Consider the following 22094-nt stretch of genomic DNA (forward strand, 5'->3'; position numbering starts at 1 on the left):
GTAATGCAGTTATCTTGTACACGACTAAACCTCAATTTAATAAAGTGCAGATATCCTTCATAAGTGGCACGGTTATACACTGAGTCTTAAAACCATAAGCATCCCACTGCTGCCACCAGCTGTAAAGACCGGAAGGGGCGGTCTGCACTTCCGCTCTCTATATGGTAGAGGGGAGGCACAGAGACCCCTGCCAAGATTCTCTATTACGGTAGCAATGGACGAGCAATCAAGGCCTAGCTTCACAGGAGGTGATGGGAGCTGGTTCTTAAGTACAGTGTAGTCCCCAAGCACCCACGAAGGAATGTCCACACACTGTATCGGTTAAACCACAGTCTTTATATGATTAATATTCAAGGTCATATACACCATAACTCACTTTGTACTCCAAAAATCAACAATGGTAAATATGTACAATTCTAAAATGGTACCACTAACGTTATTAGATCTCCTTAAAGTGCATACGGTCAGAATGACACACAGATCAAAATAAAGAGGAAACCAGCAGTAGAGAGAGGAAGGAAAGCAAGATGGTTGAGCAATAGGCAGAATACTGGTAACTACCGTTAAACGCAGCTCTGTGTGGAGATCCCCCCCACCTGGGCAACCTGTAGAAGAAAGATACAAGCCCAGTCCATATATTGTTCACGCTAGACTTTCCAATAGTTCTGCAACTCCAAAGTACCTGGCGTTGTAGCGTTCCTCGTCGGGGAAATCAGCAACCCTTTCAGGCAGGAGTCACGGGTCGTCGAACGTCTGACGGAGTACAGGTCAAGCTACGATGGTGAAGTGGCCGTGTCATTCCTAGTGGTGCTTGTTGACGGGGAAGCGTAAACGTCCTGCTAGGAAGAGGCGTGCGGGGCACCTCGGTGTCAATAGTTCTGGACCGCAAAAAGTTTTAAGAACTGTGGCCCAGCAAGGGCGTCGAGTCGTCGGCGTCTCTGTGGTCTTTGGGTGGCAGGAAACCCACCGGTGGATGCTCCTCGGCGCGTCGACGGTCAGGCCTTCTCCAACAGGATACAGCGGCGATGATGCAGATGAGAGCGTCCTTGGATCAATGAAGTTCTTAGGCAACGGGAGCACGGCGGCTCCAGTCGGCGACGGCGGTCGGCGACAGTGGCAGACAACAGCCCTGGCGCTTCTCCTTGGAGTTCTGCAGCAATCCCCGTATCGGGTCGGCAGCCTGTTGAAGGTCTGTCTACCAGGGAGTTTAGGCAAAGAGCAGCTTTGCACGATGGTCCCTCGTAGCTCGGGAAGAGGGCACCTTACCAGGTCCTCTCTGGGTCAGTTCTTGAAGCACAGCAGCTTTCAGATTGCGAAGAAGATCAACAGCAATTCTTCTCATCCAGCAGGGTTTCAAGATCAAGCTTCAGTTACTCCAGTTACTCGTCGTAGTGGACTTCAGCTTCTGAACATGATTCCTAGCAGTGAAAGGGCCCCAGATATACTGTTGATATCCCATTCATTCCGCTGGGTCACACTCAAGCATCCAATCACGACTACGGTCATTCATGCAGGCAGGCAGCCAATCAGGCACACAGGGTATTGAGGCCATTCACTTCTCTCCAGACACTCACAACAAGTTATGTGTATTGGGACAAGTACCGAGCCATTCAACACTCCAAGCTGCATTCATACCGGTTTCGGGCAGGGCTGTCTCAACCATTGTGTCAACCACCAGATACTAGACAGCCACAACATAGAATGCATGTTCGTCACACACTCCATTCACCCAGGTCCCACCCACAGGCTTACCCACAACATACGGTTGTTGAGAAGGCTCCAGCCAGTCTGGTCGGCACTTCCCCACGCTACCATATACGGAAATTCCACCCAACAGCCAGTCAGGGGGAAGGGACAGAGGCAGGAACTTCCGGGATTTCGGGAAGATCAAGGTAACAGGTGATGGAACGCAAGAGGCCATGGGGCCATTTTGTCTCCATCCGGAATCTACCGATTCCTAATGACAGGGCCTGGGCATCCCAAAATGCAGGACGCTCAGGGCACCAGGCATTTCAGCACGGAGCTGCCACCAGCCCATAACCTGCTCTGTGGGTCACACACAGGAGCCCAAAAACATACACTAGGGGCACAGAGTTGCACCCCTACCCATGAGTGCCATAAGGGTATCCCATGGGTCTGATCACCAAACCAAAAGAGAGAGAGTTGCACCGCCAGGAGTCCCACATGAACTCCTGCATGGAAAACACGACAGAGCCCACAATAAAAAGCAGTAAAGGACAAGGATACGGAGGCTCTGTCCCTCAGATGCATTTCCAGCATCACACTCCCTAAGGGAACTGCACAGGATTCTGCCTAACAGAGATCTTCAGTGAGGATAGCACCACTCCTCTGCTTCAACTGCTGTCAACTAGACTTGGCAGCACTTCACAACATTTAGTGCAGGACACGTTTCAAAACTGCAAATAAGGGACAGGTAAAGGCAATGTGGGTGCTTTGGCTGCAGTCCCCAATGCATTGTTGACCCACCACCTCTCCAATCCTGCACAACGAGTGTTAGTGAGTTATCACTGACCCCCAAGAACAAGCCTGTGCTTAAGTAAGGAGCAGGAGGAACAAACTAGGTATGTAGAGCTGTTTTTGCTAGGCAACGTTTGTATGCAGTACCCTTTGGGACCACTACACACAACTAGGACTACAGGTGTAAGCAAATCCAACCTTTCGTAGTCTGTACTACACAGTTTTTGGTAGCAGAGCTGAGCAGCCAGGCTTATCTAAAGAGGGAATGTGAGCTGTAATGATGTTACACAGATGTCTACAATCACAGGTGTTCAAATAAACTCTTACACTCAAGGTTTCTTTGTTAAATTAATTAATTAATTAATTAATTAATTAATTAATGTATTTAACTGTCAAATATACAATATTCATATGAAGGAGGCAATATAATCACACACAAATATACTTCAGTACTGTACACTCTAAGTTGCTCAGGCATTGATAATTCTTGAAGGAGGAGTAAAAAGTAAAAGGTTATCAGAACATAGAAAGAATACAGTTATTTCTTAGATAGTGCAGATATTTTGAGTTCACAAGAAGAGTAAATTCAATTAACTAGGCTAGGCCAAAGTCAATGTGCTAAAGTCTTGGAAAGGACAAAGCAGTTCTGGTAGATACACGGAAAAGTCTCTGCTAACGTTCTTAGGAATAGTTTGTAGCAAGAAGAATCATAAGTTGGGTCACAAGCTGATTAGGCCTGTGAGTTGAAAAGTTTCAAGCACTTTCACCACAAAAGGTAAGTACTCTCAGTCTGATTTTACAGTACCTTTACAAATGAAGAAAAAGATGCAGCTGGTGACCATTGTTCCTGGCAGTTCCTGCAGATCTCGCTGTTCCTGGGCCTCGTTATGGGGACAAGGGGGAGGACGTCGGGGGACTCCTGCACTGCACTGGGACTGGTCAAAGAGCTGGCAATAATAGTAATTAATAATAATAATTATTGTTGCAACTGGAAAATCTTCAATTCAGGTAGCTGTAGTCAAGCACACAAGCTGGTGTCCCTCTCCCTGGTTATTCAGTTTCCTGCAGCACTCTGAGGAAAATACAACCAGCTCCGAGAATGGTATCCAGATGGTTTAGTGTCCAGTTGATTGGTCCCACCAACTCAAAGGGAGAAGTCGTCCTTGCAGGGCTTCTCTGTCGAGATAAACTTAGTGATTCAGACCTGCTGCAGGGCTTCACCAGGCAAACCAATGGTCCAGGAGTTGCAGCAGCCGTCCTCTTCAAGCTCGTCTTCGGTTCATTCATTACAGTGGTCGACTCTGCCTTCCAAGCCAAGAGACTTGCCTTTTATTTAGTTCTCTCCCATTCATTCCAGCCTAGCTGTCACTCACCCAGCAGAGTGGCTGTCCTTGCCGGACAGTCAGCCAGCCAATCGCCACAGCGTCCATTTTGGTCTCCTAGGAGACTAAGCACAGGGAGTTTCGGGCACCTCCTTCACTTCCTGCCCATCACAGACACTCGGGCGCCAGAGGCTGTCTTCACTCCTGAAGCCCGCCAAAGCACAATGAACAAAGGAACCAAACCTGCTTTGGTGCGCAGAGCAAAACTCTAGAAGGACCTTTCCCCAAGGAAACAGCAAAAAAAGAAGACTGGGACCTGTTTTTACAGAGGGGGCTCCGACGCCATCTTGAAAAACATGGCTCTGACGATTTAACGCTACCGGTGTTCGCGGTCGGGAAAAATCATGGTAGTTCGTTGTAAATCCACTGCCACCAGCCATTTTGAAAGAAAAGGGTAGCATTCGACTGCAAAATGAGTATCTAAACACAGGGGATACTAAGTAACCCCTCCTGCATTCTATTGTAAGATAGGTTGTGCTGGATCTAGGAATTTAAAAAAGCTAGTAAAGTCAATTTCACTTTACTTACTCTGGGAAACTGTAGTTTATCCCAGAGAAGTTATTTAAACCTTCGGAAAGCCTGAAAGGCTTCCCTGTGCCACTGCACTGAATATCAGTGCTGCCCCACTCCGCTTTAAGTTCTATAAAGTCACTATAATTGAAACTGAAAAAATCATATTATCTCTGAAACCTTCTAATTGTTAGGGCGACCAATGTCCTGCACAACTCATAGAAGATGCTGCCAGAGACCTGGCCCCATTCATCACAAAACTTATTAATGCCTCATTCTCATCAGGCACTATCCCATCTAATCTCAAGGAATCGTGGGTGCTCCCCTTATTTGAAAAACAAATTCTAGACCCTTTGATTCCTACCAATTACTACCCGATTACCACAGTGCCTTTTCTTCTAAAAATCTTACACAAAATGGCCTACTCACAAATACAAAAATATCTGGAATCTAACCTTCAGCTAGGAGCAAGGCAGTCCGGTTTTCGGCCTCAGCATGGGACCGAAACAGCTCTAATAGATCTGAAGGCCCAGATTGATTAAATTAGAGATAAAAGGAAATCAGCCCTTCTTCTGCTCTCGGACTTATCAGCCGTATTTGACCTTGTGGACCACGGGGTCTTATGCAGCCATCTGGACTCTGCAGCGCATTTTCCAGCGGAAGCTATAGCGTGGATACAATCCTTTCTAAGTAATCGGACTATGAGAGTCCTCTCACCTACTGCATTGCAGACCCTATCCCCATCACTTGTGGAGTGCCTCAAGGATCTTGTGTCTCACCTACCCTATATAATATTTTCACAATGCCCTTTTTCGATTATCTGGATCATCTTGGTATCACCTACACCAACTATGCAGATGGTACTCAGATCCTCCTACCACTTACTGTGGATTTTGACAAGGATTTGGCCTTGGTGAATATGGTATATCTCCTCAACCAGGCATGGATGGCTACCCATGGACTATGCCAGAATGATGACAAGACTAAGATCATCATCCTGGGCACAACCTCAACCCTCAATAAATTGAGCCCCAATTACTCTGCCTTCAACATTGACAACAATATTATCAACGTCGCCAAGGAAGTGAAAACTATGGGCTTCTACCTGAACTCAACCCTACCTTTCAATAAGCAGGTCAATGCCATGGCCTCGGCTACAGCATATACCTGTAAATTGTTTAGAGCAGGTAAACCTTTCTTGTCTAACAACAGCTGTATTACTCTTGCCAGGGCGCTGATTTTATCAAATCTTGATTACTGTAACGCGATGTACATAGGGGCAAACAAACAAATTATTAAGAAAATTCAACTCCTTCAAAATAATGCCCTTAGAGCAGCACTGGGAATCTCTAGGAGAGAACATATCTCCGAGAACAGAAGAGCTAATATCTGGCTTTCAACACACGACAAAATCAAGTTAAAAGTTGCCTCACTTACATACAAATGTTTGAACAATGCGGCACCCTGCTACCTTATAGACAGACTCACCATGAAATCCTCGACAAGAGTCACCAGATCATCTAACACCAACTGCCTCTTAGTCCCTAGATTTAATCTATCTAGAGTGGGGGGGAGTAGCTTCCCGGTCAAGACAGCCCAATTGCAGAACTTTCTACCCACCCCACTGAGGGCAGATCAATCTTACCTAAACTTCTGCCAGAATATAATAAGATGGCTCAAAGATTCTGACAACTAGGCCGGCCCGCACATCCATGACTAACCTGCTATGCCTTTTTTGTAAAAGTATTTTCATAGCTATTAGTTTATTATTGACTGTCCTCTACATCCTCTGTATCTGTCCTCTTTTAGGACAGTGTCATGTCATTGATTCCATTTGATGTCTCTCTGCATGTACACTATCTTTGCTTTGTATATTTCATATGTATCTATTACGCATATATTGCATTGTATTATCTTGATGTGTAACCAAGCTGCAAATTATCTTATGCTATGCGCCCTGATACCTTCGGGTCTGCTGCGCAAATAATAAAACAAACAAAGCACCAATGAAAAGATGATGCCTATGGAGTTGTCTAAAACTCCATAACCAAAAAAAACAAACACAGAAAACAAACAGAATTAAAAAGTTAAAAGTCCCAAAGTTTAGCAAAAGAGTTGGAGGGCTCTAAGGTGGGAGGAATTGGCACATTTATGGAAGTTCTCCCTAACAGTACAAACAGGGTGACTCCCGCACAACTCAGCTCCGCTGCTTGACTTTATCTCTAAGCTGCTTGCTCATTTTGCTTGTATCAGCAGGCCTCTGTGGGGCTCTGTGGGTCCAACAGAGTGTGCCGCTGTTGCTCAGTTTTGTTCCACTCCCCTCCCTCACAAAGGGCCCATGCTGGATTTAAAAAAATCACCTACCAGCATCAAGCTGCACCACTTAAAGAACACAACAGTGAGCAAATGTGCAGCTGGCTTCTGAAACTGAGAGGACCTCCATCTTGGAGGAGTTAAGCAAGAGTAATTGTCTTATCAGAATATGTACAATGTGAACATTAGGGGAAGAGCTGTCCGTTGGAGTCACAGTAAAGAGTGAGGGCATAGAGTGCAGATACATTACCATGGCCCCTAAACCCAGCTCTGTAATATAATGTTGATTGGCATGGTAGTTGTATACTTTAATTACATGAGATAATACTGTTCCATGAAAGCCCTTGGAAAACTTGATCACTGACTCACATCTCTGTGCTAGGATTAACATGCTCTTATCTACTAGGCAGAGCAATTCATTAATTTGCCACATCATACACTGAGGTAATTGAATCTATCGACACTGTGTACAGATTCTACATCATTGGCAGTAGGATGACAATTCCTTGGGCCCTCAGAGGATAACAAGCCATTCTCTTTGTCTTTGAAGTATTTTTTTAGAGCTTTTTCTCTAATGTTGCATGAATTGCAATGCCTAAATGCTAGAGAATTGAACCTGGGACAGGCCATTCTGGCCACTAAGAGCAAGAGATTGGCAATCAACTTAGGAAGTTATTTTTAGAATAGAAAATGTTTGAGGCAGTGCTGACTAGCAGAGAGGGACAGGTCCGATATTATAGAACTCAGGAAGTTGTAGCGAGTGGTCATAGGAGCAGTACCAAATGTTCTGGTTTGGATTCTGATGTTTGTCCTGGGTCTTACCCCACCACAAGCACAATACAAAATGGGATTGTATGTATGCATGTGTTTGGAAGACATAGATGTTTTAGAATGGGTATGAGTTTGCTATTGACTTGCGGGAGCAACTGGCCAGAGTCAGTCTGCATGTCTTCTTTCTCATCTTCCATTGAGTACTGTGGTAAAACAAAAGAAGGAGATGGACCAATTGGCGGCATTCATGCAATTTTGTTTAAATAATAAATAAAAGGCCTATCTATCTCTAGTAATAAGGTGTTTGTCCTACGTGACACAAAACAAACTAGGGTGCTCGTCGTCAGTGATGTTGTCCAAATCAACAGTCTGTCCTCCGTCAAGAATCATCCCATTCTGTCTGGGGCGATCGTGAAGATGCTGGTACCTGTTATTTTGGTCATTTTCTGCACGTGCCAAATGGGATTTCGATGTTGTGCCAAAGCAGTGGCCAGTAGCACAATGATGATGATCTAAATTAGGGGGGGGGGCACCCAAAGCACCTTGCAGTACCACAGAGAACAGTACCCAAACAGATGACCAAAACAAGCCCAGCATGGTAGAGATACACCCCCCCTTATACTCCCATTGCACAGTTATCACACGCCCACCCAACCACGAATACTACACAGAGCACTGGGTAGATTTAGAAGGGGATGGGGATTGTATTTATAAGACATGTACCCCAGAGAAATATGCCCAATCTGGAGCAAGTTTACAAGGTGTTCGCAGGGCATGGGTTTCAAAGGACGGGTCACCACCACTCCTGGAAGCTGAAAGTTTAAAGAGGGTTCAAAGGGGGGAGGAAAACATACATTGGAATTTAGTTGCCAGTGAAACTGCCAGAGGGTGAATTAATATAGAATTAATGAAAAGGTGGAATGTTGGGAAGAAGAGAGGGTCTTCCCACCCCCACTAGGCGATACCGACCAAGAACTAGACACAAATAGAGCACATCCAGGGAGCAGGAGGTAAGGGGTGCACGTATAGGGGGGATGTATGATGACCTTAGTACATGCATTATAAGCTATATGATAGATCCGAGTGTGAACACCATCTTGGCAAGCGGCAGCCATCTTAGAATGCAGCAAATAGTATTTGGTGCGTTAGTATTAGGCCCCTTGGATGAGCGTGAATACCGCCCCCACCCAGGTCAGGTCTGAGAGATCCACATCATCCTCCATTGTTGAGAAACATTACAGGCCCTTGCGCCCTGGAAGAGGGTGGCCTGCAAGGTCATGATAAGGGAGATGAACACCTTGTGGCAGTACCATCCCATGGAACAGATAGCAAGGATCTCCTGCCCCCAACAATCCCCACAAGAGAAATACAGCTTTGCCATGCTTTCATCCCATGAGCCATTCATGCCATGGCACCCTTCAAACCCAGACCACTGACCATAAAATTTTTAACCACTAAGATCAGAAGGCAAGTCTTTCGTGCCTTCAGCAATGGGTCACATGATTTGTGCAGAGAGGTGCAGGATGGCATCAGAATTATAGTTCAACTAAGGTGGAGGACCTTGGGAGTTGCTGATCCGTAAAGGACCAGCCTGACAGCATCATCACCATTAATCAGTCCCATCTCTAAATAGAGAGGAGATCCAGGGCATACAGGGGGCATATCCAACTGGCATTTGAGAAGGGCTCTTTTGGCCAACCCTAGTTTACTGCCAACTGCATGCCCCCAAATCTACACTCCATACAGGGTTGAACAGCATCCATACATAGGTAAATTGTTGGGAGACAGTAGTATCCTCTCAACAACACACTTTTTTAAACCTATCTGTTGGCTAGACAAAGAGCAAGCACGTTTCAGGCCATGGAGAAATACTGAATCTGTGATATTTACAGCACAGGACTACTTAAAAATGTGAGTATATTCAAGGGGGATGGTAGTTATTATCCTCCTGCACCTTTCCACTACTTTTGATACTGTGATGACTTAAAAATGTGGATGGTGTCAGGGGACATTACAGTTACTATCCTCCTGAGCGTTCCACTGCATTTGATACTGTTGATCATTTCATTCTTTTAGACTGTCTTTTCAATATGGGGCTATGAGGTAAGCCTTGGGATTGGATCAAATCTTTTTGGAATAATCAAGCACAAATAATAGCTCTTCCACTATTCAAATAACCCAGAAAACCGAGGATACTTCAAGGATCAGTGGTAAATGCACGGTTGTTTAGTCTGTACATGAAACCTATGTTGACGTTTTCTGCAGTTTCCAAATGAATGTATATATTACTTCAAGACAGTTTTTCACCTTGTGTGTGTTTTATGTCAGTACATTATAAATCCGAGGAAGCAGACCTCTATTAGCACAGCACGGCGGCCTCTGCTAGACCCAATGCAAGCTTTGAGGGATGCAATGTATTCAACATATGATTATATTTAAAGATATTTTACTATTTAAACATGGCCGAGTGCATAGTCAAGCTACGAATAGCTTTGTATGACCTGACATTCTGCATGTAATCATAGAGTTATCACGGTATATATTCTTGTCCATCATCTGTGTCTTCCATACTTACGTGATCAAGCGGTTGGAATGCCGTGAAACGCGTCGTTTTTTTACTGGGTTTCTTTTTCTCCAAGCCACATTTACCAATAAAGATTTTTTGTGTGAATTGGATTTGCTGTGATGACCTCTTTTTGCTGAAAGAACACCTGATCCCCAGCTGCTCCCAGGAGTGCATTCCGCTTTCCGTACATATATATATATATATGTATATATATATATATATTACACAGCCACGATAGTTATGGTTAAATTGATAATCCCATATGAATAGCACTTTTTGGGCGGCTTATAACTTTGCTCCCCCTGGACAAATCCTCACCAAACTTTGCAAAAAAAGTATATGGCCCACTCTGAATTCATTTGCAAATTTTAGTGAGGTTTGTTTCGGGGGGGCAAAGTTATAGGGGGGTCCCAAAATGTATGTTTTTCCCATAGGCATAATGGGAAAAAACTTTGCGCACGCCTACAGCTCAAACCGCTGGAAAGATTTCCACCAAATGTGTGGCAGGAGCGGCGGCTTAGTCTCGAAAGTGTGCTTTTGTTAATTTAGTGTAAATCCATGAAGTAGTTTATGTTTTAAAATGGGCAAAATGTAAGGCAAAAAAATGAGTGATATCTATGTCCGCTTTGCGGACACACTTCCCTGTTCGCTCCACGGACAGGACACCGATTGGATAATTGGCGAACACGTCATGTCCGCGGACATGCAAAATCTTCACCGATTGGCTGGGGTGAGGCGTGAGGCGCGTTACCATGTTTCGATGCACCCGCCATCTTGGATCCACCGACAGCGCGGCCGCGAACAGAGGCAAAATGATATTTTGGGGAGTGTGTTGGTGTGCAGGATTGATTGGGGAGGGTTGAGGAGTAAGAGATGGGTCAAAAACTGTATTTGTTTAGGTGGCAGGTAGCCTTGATGTGTTTGCCATGCCCGCGATCGTAGCTTACTTTAGTATGATGTTGGTTTTGAGCTGTTAGTACAGCATTGATTATTATATATATGATCTATAAGCAGTCAAAATGTTTGGTAGTATAGGTGGGTTATGATGTGGTAGTGGTGGCCAGGGCCTAGAATCTTGGGTGCATGGCCGAAGGCTGTAGGCCATTGGCCATGCACCCAAGACTCTAGGCCCTGGCCACCACCACCACAGCATAACACACCCATAGAATCAAACACCCATCAAATATGCACAGCTCAAAAGTTTGTGTACTGTTTCATTTGAAGAGTTTGTATGTGAGGTTTTGGCTAGGTTATGCAGTTAAGATTGTAGAGTTTGTAAGAAGGAGTGTGATGTTTCTGAGTTTATTTATTGGATACTTGCTGGTTGAGTTTTTTGTGGTTCTATGCATTTTTTTCATGACATGGGTAACTGGACCAGACATACTTTTTGAATCTCTGTGATAAAAGAAAAGATCATATGTTAGAGCAGGTAGTTCATAATGAGTTATTGCATTGCATAATAGACACTTCTGTTTTTTTTTACCCTCATATTTGGTACTTTACAAGTTGTCGTTCAAACCAGTGTACTGCACAATTTGCTCAGTTTCTGTGTTTGTTTTCTAAATCATTGGGTCTGTGGGAAAAAAAAATCCATGCTGGATAAAATAAACCTTCTACATTGTGGTACAATATATTTTTTTCATTGTTTTACTGTTTATTTCCTGTTTCTTGCTAATCTTCTATTTGTTGCCTTGTTGCAGATTTTTGGGGCAATTAGATACCTGTTGGCGTATTCTAGTTGTTTATTTGAACTTTTATGCTATTCCTCTAACTATTGGGTTGTTGAAGATTCTTGGGGCAGTTAGGTACCTTTTGGCATATTCTAACTGTATATTTCTTGTTTGATTTTAGTAGTATTTGTTTATCTGTTTTCTTGTTGCAGATTGATTTTTGGGGCAGTTAGATACCTGTTGGCGTATTCTAACTGTATATTCCTTGTTTGATTTTAGTGGTATTTATTCATGTGTTTGTTTGTTGCAGAATCTTGGGGCAGTTAGATACATGTTGGTGTACTCTAACTGTGCACAGTTTTGAAGTTGGAGTTTTGCTTATGTTCATACACAGATTACGTATTAAATTTTGGTTTTAAGAAAATTAAGTAAGCGTTTACAAGATTTGCTGCCAATCTCTGGTTTGGATTAATGGTACTATCATTACATTCGAACCATCAACAATTCTTTTTTATATATGCAGTGTAGTGACCTGCATTGGTTGTGGCTCCTGTGTGTTAGATTATTCCTATTGTTGTGAAGGTTTTCTTACCAAGTGATACTTGACCATGTGTGAATCCAGTCAGTTTGCAGTGTTTTTGGTACCATCTGCATTGTAACGTAAAAGCATTACTATTACATATTTACTATGTGTCTGTATTTGTAAGGTGGAGTGATTATCTGAATTGCAGGTAGTACATGGTTTGCATTTTGTACAAGTTGCTGAACTGGAATGGATTCACAGTTAGGTATGGATACATACCCAAAGCATTCATTAGGGACTTCTTCCTGTGCCACATGGTTGCAGAGAGTGCATGTATGTTTCTATCTGTAAAGATATCATTTATAGGTATGTTTATGTTTTCCAGTACTTGTAGTAAGTACATTAGAAATTCTTGTGGATCTTCCAATTCCTGTCTTATTCCATGAACACTGTAAGTGTTGTCAGGATTGTTGGTTGCATTTATATGAAGGACTAACATTCGCAAACACAATTGGTCTGTACTCTGTAAGTAAATGTTCTCAATAATTGGTGGCAATTGGAATAGAATATTTATTGCTACATTTACAGCAGTTACATTTGAAAATTTAAATGGACCTGATATTTCTAGTTAAAAAAGTCATTTGTTTGGAGTGTGTGTTGCTTCTTTGAAGAAGTAGTTGAGTTACTTTGACCACTAGATTCTTGTTTGATTGTGGTACTTGATGAAGTATTAGTTTCTTTTTTTTTCTTTGGAGGAATTGTAGTGATATCCTGTATTGTTTCAGTTTGAAGTAGTTTTCTTTTACAACGTTTTGCTTGTTGTGGAACAGGATAGGTTTTCAGATGGGGGTGTGGAGTGAATGCAGCCTATTGTATTCTAAAATGCAAGGAATATCAGCATTTACTTAACTTGCATTAAAGTTGATTAGAAATAGCCCGTCAAGTGCACGTAAGCGTGATAGTGCCACCTAGCTCATGTCTTCTTTAAATACTGTGCTGCCAATATCTATTAATGCTTTTTCTAGGGTAAGACCTTGTGATTTGTGAATGGTCACTGCGTATGCTAGAGTTAGAGAAAATTGTTCTCTGCGTACATACATGTTTTGATAAGAAGGAAGCGGGCTGTTGAGCGTCCTATCCTTTTAACTTCTGATAGTTTGTTAAAGAGAATATTGACAAATTGAATGCTGTTGTCACATGGGTATGTTTGAAAGCCAACAACTGTACCAAGTGCTCCATTAACTTGTCCTTACTCCACGTCAAGGTTACGTTTAAGCATTACTCTACAGTTTAAAGATAATGTTAATATTTTCTCCAAACCAGCTGTATTGGAGATAGAGTGTCTAGGGTATTTAGTCTTGTTGTGGCTTGTTGACACCTGGGTAGTGTCATACCATGTACATCCAGTTAATCTGTGGAGCAAATTTCAATTATTGGTTGTATTTCTTTTTTCAACATTGTTTCATTGAATTTGGAACAGCTTGCAAGAGTTGGCATCAAGGACATACAATTGACATGTTTGTGTGCTAATTGTTGCATGGCATCAGTAGCACATGAGTTATGGCCATACAGTATATGGGTGTGCCTGGTTTTCAATATTGTTTGTGCTTCTTGAAATAGTACACCAACTCTAATACTTTTAAAAAAGTTGGCGTATGTGAGATCTGCAGACTGGCGCATGTTTTCAGTTAATTCTCTGTATTGGAAATGTTGCCAAAGGTTGACATTTCCTATGCTGCCAAGAATTTTATGGCACAGTTTGTGCCCTAAGGTTTTAAAAATAGGTTCAGCTTTCACTGGTGTCAATTGAAGAAGATCTCTGAAAACAATAATGTGTTTTCCTCCAAAGAGCTGGTCGTAGTGTGTTTTGAGGACCTCTTGTAATCTGAGGTGAATCAAAGCCAACATTAGGTTGGAGACCATGCTCACCTCTTCTATTAGCAGCATTTTCATTTGTTTGAAAACTTTGCATAGTTCCATTGCAGCTTCTGTGGAAAGTTTGTAATAGTCTAATTTGTTTTGGTGTTCTACTGGAAGGAGTAGTAATCAGTGTAAAGTGACACAGCCTATGTTGTAGGCAGCTAAACCTGTGGGGCCAGTTACAACAGCTGACAGTTTGTTGTTTGTCAGTTGTTGAAGGAGCTAGCTGATGGTTTTGATTAAGAATGTTTTTCCTGAAACAGCTTCACCTCTCGCGTATAGAACTATAGGTTTGTAGTCTTGGTAGGTACAGTTTTTATTTTCATGTTCCACACCATTTTCAATTTGTTTTGTTATTTCTTGGAAAATGCTATGCTGCTCATTGTTCAGTTGTGATTTCAGTACAGCAAAGTCTTCTGTAGTTTGTTCATATTGACACATGGTATTTTCTACTTCTGTCATGGCTAATTCTGCCTCATTGGCTATTAGTGGCTGTCCAAGTGGTCTTGGCTTCCTGTTACAGAAGGTTGACTACTGTCGGGAGTGTCCACATGTAGTTGGGCCTGGAGTTCTTCTTCGTGTTGCTGTTCATTGTGTAACATTTTTTGGTACTGTGTAAAGTTTACATCTTTTGTAGTGCTTTCATTTGCTTTGAAGGCATCTTCATAGGAGTCATATGTATCCAGTAACTCTTCTTCTTTTCTCCATGGTTTAAAAAGTTGTAGCAGGGACATTTAATACAGTTCTTTATGTTGAGGAGTTTTTAATGAAAATTTGATGTGATTAATTAAACTGAATTTGGTAAGTTTCACTAAGCTGCCTTCACAATTTACCACTCTGTATCTACCTTTCTTTTCATCTGGTTTAACATTATTTTTGTATGTGACGTTTTGGGCTACGCGGTAAAGACACATTGTTTCCAAACTGGTACTCCTGTTTGGGTAGTTTGTGTCTAGTAAATTGTTTTTCAAAATGTCTTGGCTGTTGGGATCATTTTTTGGCTATTATTTCTATGTCCTTATATGATTTGAGAACTCTTTTTCTAGATTTAGCAGGACCAAGACTTAGCTATACTATATTGTCACATCTTCCATACAAGGCAGTACCAGTTACACTGTCTGCATCTTTATAGCAGCCACATTCTCTATGAGAGAGCATTTTTATGCCTAAGCTGTACAATTTCTGTGATAGTGTTCTGTCAGATGATATGTCATCCCAGAGGTCCTGAAGCTCTTATTTCTCTGCTATGGTTAAGTAGGCTGTGACATATCATGCAACTGCAGTGGAATTGTCTGCAATGTACTGCACATCTATGATTGCATTCCATAGGATGGCAATGATTGCATTGTAATCATTAATGTATTATGATTCTTCTGTTCTTTTTATGTAATATGTGTTCTTAGGTGATTTACCTTTGACACTATGTCTAACTGAAGACATGAAGTTGTTTACTTGACCTGTTGCTGAAACTGGTCTAGGGAAACCAAAGTGGCATTTGGTGTAGTATTTCCCTTTTTTTTATATTTGCTAAGGCAATATTTCCCGCATTTGTGTCTTTGAAATTGTAAAATGTGTGCATGAAGGTCACTATGTGTTGTTTGTGAAGGAATTTCACAAGTGACATATTTCTGGATGAACTGCAAAACAGTGGCATTACTGTCCTGACCAAATTTAGGATCATCTTTAATCCATAATAGCATGTGGATGTGTGGTGCTATTCTGACTTGGTATTCTTTTCTCCAAAAGAAGTGTTGAACTTCTCCGAGGGAAGGAACAGTCTTATTACAAATAATGTGTAGCATAGCAATGAAGCGACGATGGAACTATCTTGATACATTTACAGGATCTAGAGAGCAGAGTTCTCCTGGTGTTTTTATATCTATGTTTGTTTTATTTATGTTTGCTATGTGTAGGAAACCATGTAAATCTTCCCATGCATATTCTGCACAACTTAATGTTACAAACCAAGTGGGTGGCCCAAGGTTTCTTATCATACAGTGTACATCTCCGTGATGTCAAAACCAGTATTCTTTTGTACCATAGTAAAGACACCGAGAAATTATCCCCAATATGGGTAGGTGCGCATAACCTCTTACTGGTTAAATATTGATACTATGAGTAGCGAGGTTTGCAGCAGTGGCAAGGCGTAGAAGGGTAAATTCTCGGGGCCCCTTCTGTATAATAGAATAAACAAAGTAAATAGTGCCTGCCAGTCAACGCTCCCTCAGATGACGTCATTCAATTCAAGGTTGAACATGGTAAAGTAATTAGTCCATTACAATGTAAGTAGAAATGTAAACACAAGTATTTATTCACAAAAGCGGACACTGCACGCCAACACGTGTTTCAGCCCTCTCCGGGCCGTCCTCAGGGCGTATTAACATTGGGATGGTAAGTAACTGTAAAAAACCTTAATGATCCATGACCAGTTACATTTAAACCAAAAGTAACCACATTGTTGTGTTTTACAAAGTAATGAAATGAATCCGTCAAATTTTGATTATAAACATAAGGTAAAATATACAGTGCAAAGGAGGAGTGGAGAAAGAAGCAAACAAGGAAGAGGGTAGGGGGAGAGAGAAGAGAAAAAATGTTATTTTCAAATTAGATGTGAGTTGGTTTTATACAATCATTGATTACTATATTCCAAATCACTAATTATTAGAACAGTCTATAAAGTTAGTAATTAATAAAGCCAGGATGTTACACCTTGTAGACAGAGTGGACAATCCATTACAATGACGTACCTGATAATTGGATATCGAGAGAATAATAGTCTCAGTGAATCTTCAATGAGTACATTTTCTGGTACCTATAAAAACATAAAAGTGCATGTTGTAGCCTAATGGGTACTCTAAGTTCTAAAATAATTGCAACTGTGAGATTATGAAGTGACAGTCTATGTTATACAGTGGCGTTTGCTCGCTTACCTAAGGTTAGGTTTCTTGATTATAACTCGGGAAAAATAGTTGACTATATAATCCTAGAGTCTTGGGTGTTCGAGCGAAATCTATTTTAACAAAAAAGATACATGAGGGATTGTTGTAAAGTGTGCTTAGTAGTACATACTATTAGTAAAGTCACTGTTCACGGGAGCACTAGTAATGCTTACCTAAAACGCCTCAATGCGTGTGCAGCACGGCGATTTCTGCCGGCTGCCTGCAACTCCCTGGAAGGAATGTGGGTGCGGCTGGGTTAGCCTATAGCTGCTCAGCCAGACTGTTTGATAGTTCCGGTCATGTGATCGTCCAGTTGCTGTTGCTTAGCAACTTTGTGGGTGTCAGAGAAGTGCTCGGGTTTGCAAGTTCATATAGCAACTTCGCTTCGAGAGTAATTAATACAGGTGTTCCTTTGCTTTGTGAAAGCTGGAAGATAAGGGTACATTTTAGCATGGTTAAACAGAACTAATTGGATTCTGATGCTAGCACCGCTTCGTTAGTGTAATCTGGGATTAAGGAATACGTACCCCAATCGAGTAATAAAAAAACCCCAACAACCTAGTGTTAGGGGGCCATTTAGCTAGAATGGGTTCTAAATGTTGACATTATTGTCGTCTGGTCCTATTATTCAAAATTATGCGAACAATCTGCATTGGTGTAACAACAGTGAGTTACAGAAACCAGTGTTGTAATTGAAAGCGTAAACGGTCAGGTGGCCAAATTTACACGTTGGTTGACTGTGAAAGCGATGGTAATGAGATATAGCTAATATTTCATGTGCCAATACACCTAAATGATATAAGTTGGTACCGAGATAATTATTCATGCAGAATGAGATTTGGTATATTGATAAAGTATAATGAATCTAATTACTATACTGGTAGAATGAGATTTGGTATATTGATAAAGTATAATGAATCTAATTACTATACTGGTAGCATGTGTAAAGTATATGTTGAAGAAGGATTTTGGCATTGACCCCCTAATCTACTGGGTTGACATGAGAAGAAAAAGATACGGTTAATGGAAATAATGATCCGATTGGTAATGTCTCATAATTGTAGTCCAAGGGGATTGTCCACCCCTCTATAGCGTAACACCTGCTTCACAGAGTAACCTTAAATTTAAACATTGTGTTGAGATTAGACATTTTGTATTAAAGAAAAACATTCAATTCATGCTCTTGATTGAGTCCAAGTTGAACACATCTTAGTTTGCATATCATACGAGCTTCCGCTTGTCGTAGAAACAGTTGTCGATCACCTCCTCTAGCATGCGGTTTGATGTGTTGCAAATCTACAAATCTGATTTCCTTTCTGTGCGCCATCTGGTGTTCTTTTTGCCAGTGTACTGCACATGGTAATTTAATATCTTGACTGATGAGATTTGCTAGGTGTTCTCTGATTCTAACCCTCAGTTCCCTGATGGTACTGCCGACGTAAACCTTCTTACAGACACAAATGATTCAATATATGATAAATTTGGAGCGACAATTAATGAAATCTGTAATTTTGGTGGTCAAATTACCATGACAGGTAAATACTTTGGTAGGCGATAAGGCAAATTGACAAAAGTTACAGGTCCCACACTTGTGGAATCCGCTAGGTTTAATGCTCTGCCTGAGCCAATTAGACTGTCTGTCGGAACCATGTTTCATAAAAGAGGGACACAGTAAGTTTCTAAGTGTAGGAGCTCTAGAGAAGATTATTCTTGGTTTTTCTGTAATGTAGGTCTCCAAGTGAGGATCCAAATGTAGAATATTCCAATGTTTGTTAAGAATGTGATAGATAAATTTAGAATCACTGCAGTACTTCATTATGAAGTTCACATGTTGTGGAAGTTCAGCAAGTTGTTTGTTTTTGGACTGGGTAAGTAAAGAAGATCGTGTGATTGTTTTCACGTTCCTCAGGGCATGATTTATGTTAGTTTTCGTGTATCCTCTTTCTTGGAATCTGGTTCCTATAGACTTACATTCTGAAAGAAAAATCATGTCTTCACTGCAGTTTCTCCTAGCTCTGAGGAATTCTCCTCGAGGGATATTGTTAATAACATTTCTTCTGTGGCTTCTTTTTGCATGCAAAATGGTGTTAACTGCAGTTGTTTTTCGAAAGGTGCAGGTTTGCAAGGTTTGGTTGACTACATAGATTCTAAGATCTAAAAACTCAATTTCAGTAGCATCAATGTGACCTGTGAATTGTATCCCAAATTGGTTGTGGTTAAGGAACTGCATAAAGTCCTGGAACTGATCAGGTGTGCCTGCCCATATTGAGAAAACATCATCAATATATCTTCTCCAGACTGGAATGGACTCAATGTATGGATTGTTATGAAACACATGTGAGTCCTCAAAGAAAGCCATAAAGAGGTTTGCCAAAGCGGGAGCATACTTAGCTCCCATGGCAATCCCCTTGGTTTGGGTGTAATACTCATCATTAAAGATAAATTGATTGTGGTTTAGAGTAAAATCAACAAGGTTCTTAAGCATTTGTACATGTGTTGCATGTGATGCTGAATGTAGTCTGAAGGAATAGTCCAATGTTTTGATAGCTAATGTGTGGTCGATTGAAGTGTACAGGGCAGTAACATCAAGGGTTACTAAATGGTAATGAGATTTCCATACAGTGGGCCTCATTACGACCCTGGCGGTAATCCGCCGTCATTACCGCCATGGCGTAATGAACGTTAACGCCGTGGGACGATGGTGTAAAGTGCGCCACATTACGACCCATCGCGCACGAGCATTACGCCATGGCGGTAATGTAAACAGCGCCATGGCGGTAATGCCCCCAAAACGGCACCTACCGGCATCGTATGCGGCGCAAGGTGCACCACCGCCACCGCCGTACATAGCGGTGACCGTAGTTAGCGGTCACCGCAATTAGCGTTGACCGTAGATAAGCGGAACCGGAAGTAGCGTCACCGCGGCGGAACGGGAAAGAGCACGGCGGCCATCTTTAAAAACACAATCCATTGCCATCCTCCGAAACCACTGGACATCCGAGCCTGAGACCCCGCCAATACCGGCTTCAACCTTCTACCTGCAGGAAGATGCCGAAAGTTTTGAAAAAAGCCTGTGACCGCCAGCGGCAAGACCGCTTCTCCAGAGAGGAGCTCACCATTCTAGCGGAGACCCTACAGGAGAACGCTGCAGTGGTATTCTCCAACCAACTGACAAGACCGGCCATAACCAAGAAGAAGGCCATATGGGCACTGGTAGCTCAGCGGGTCAGTGCCGTGGGAACGACACCCCGCAATGTCAAACAGTGCCGCAAGCGGTGGGACGATCTCCGGCTCAGAGTCAGGAGCATACTATCAGCCAACATGAACCTGGCAATGGCAACTGGGGGAGGATCGGAGTCCCCTATAAAATTGCAGCCATGGGAGGAAATCTGTGCCTCCACAATCGGAATGCAGAGCATTGAAGGAGTAGGAGGAATGGAGAGAGGAGCCCCGACATCGGGCGATGCAGGTAGGTGGCTCAAATCAAGGCATGCAAAGTCCATTCATGTGAAGTACAATGTTGGCCCATAGTGTGAATGCAACACATCAGCAGGAGACTGCCCACAGACACATCCGATCTGCACCCTGTACACATGCAGCATGCACACCCTAACTGCAGGCACCCACATACCTCCATGCTACTTCCACACAAAAGGGAGTCAACTTTTTTCCCCTGCATGAAATGTGCCACATGTACTAACTGATGAGATGCCAGTCGCAACAATGCCCGGCCAATGTCCGCAGACCCATCAATAACACTCTCCCTCCTCTGTCCCACCACAGGCTCAAATTCCGACCTTGAGGAAGAGGACACCACAGCCTCCACACCCACCAAGAGGGCCAGGCCAACTGTGCCAACGCCACAACCCTCCACCTCTGTCGTCCCGAGGAAAACACCACAGCAGGCAAAATCCATGCAAGGGAAACAGGACAGGGCACAGACAGCCACCCCAGCAGGCAGTACAGCAGCAGCAGCAGCAGCAGCAGACATCACACCAATCATGCCCACAGAAGCCACAGCCTCTGCTGCAAGCAGCACACTTGGGGAGACTGCTGCCATTGCTGCCTCCTCCGATAGTGAAGCAGGGACCTTTGAGGAGAGTGATGTCAGGAGCCCCACAGGCCACCCTCATTCCCCCTACCTGTCCCTAAGCAGCCCGCATGTGGATGCCACACAGGGTCAGCCAGAGGATGACGATTGGCCAGCCACTCCATCCCCGCTGCAGGGGCAGATCAGCCCAATGGGAATGCCACTGCCATTAGCCATGGCCCAGAATCCCAACCATTCTCTGGAGGCGATTGCCACCCGGCAGCAGCAACTTTCCTCGCTGCTCGAAGAACATGTTGCTGAATGTGGGGGGTCAAGTGCAGCAATGGATAAATGTGCTGAGACTGTGAAGGCAGCTATAGAGTCGTCCACAAAGGACATCTGCGCGGAACTAGCTGCTGTGCGGCACGCCATCACTGACCTTGTGCAGACAATACGGGCCATGCGTCCAAATGAGCAGGCAGGATCCTCCTCGGTTGCCAGCTCGACACCGAGCAGCCCCATCCGCCGATCGGGGAGGAACCTCCGCAGCACAGGCAGGGGTGCCCCGGGGGCCAGTGGAGGGGGCTGCCAATAGTGGCCGGACAGTGTAGGAATCCTACTACTGACACTGCTGCACAGACCAACTCACACCTTTGTTGGGATTCCAGGGGGGGGGGAGGGTGGAGGGGGGAGTGGGTGTGTTGGGGTGTGCAGGGGGGTGGCGGGGTGGTGTGTTGGGGAGTTAAGGGGGGAGTTTGGGGGGGTGTGTGCAGGGGGGAGGTGGGAGGTGGGAGGGGGTGTGTTGGGGTGTGCAGGGGGGTGGCGGGGTGGTGTGTTGGGGAGTTAAGGGGGGAGTTTGGGGGGGGGGGTGTGCAGGGGGGAGGTGGGAGGTGGGAGGGGGTGTGACACGACAGTACATAGTTCAAATACAGTTTATTCGTTTCACAAAAGGAAACGTGTGGACATTTTCATTGCGTATGTGTGCTTTATTG

At 43.3% G+C, this 22094-nt stretch overlaps 1 protein-coding gene across 1 annotated transcript; it reads left to right on the forward strand.

Moving 5' to 3' along the window:
- The first annotated feature begins 19711 nt into the window (after positions 1 to 19711).
- LOC138516384 (nuclear apoptosis-inducing factor 1-like) lies at positions 19712 to 21741 on the forward strand. Its single transcript, XM_069631453.1, has 2 exons — positions 19712 to 20541; positions 20856 to 21741. The coding sequence occupies exons 1-2, from the start codon at positions 20121 to 20123 to the stop codon at positions 21695 to 21697; spliced, it is 1263 nt and encodes a 420-aa protein (XP_069487554.1). The 5' UTR covers positions 19712 to 20120; the 3' UTR covers positions 21698 to 21741.
- Positions 21742 to 22094: the final 353 nt, after the last annotated feature.

Source organism: Ambystoma mexicanum, chromosome 6q (genome assembly GCF_040938575.1).
Source record: "Ambystoma mexicanum isolate Mex_15411 chromosome 6q, UKY_AmexF1_1, whole genome shotgun sequence".
NCBI classification, from domain to species: Eukaryota; Metazoa; Chordata; class Amphibia; order Caudata; family Ambystomatidae; genus Ambystoma; species Ambystoma mexicanum.

Excerpts from the sequence above, each read along its gene's own strand:
- LOC138516384 (XM_069631453.1), top strand. The coding sequence starts at position 20,121 with ATGCCGAAAGTTTTGAAAAAAGCCTGTGACCGCCAGCGGCAAGACCGC. Across the intron at positions 20,542-20,855 it reads CCCGACATCGGGCGATGCAG|GCTCAAATTCCGACCTTGAG; the intron begins GTAGGTGGCTCA and ends GTCCCACCACAG.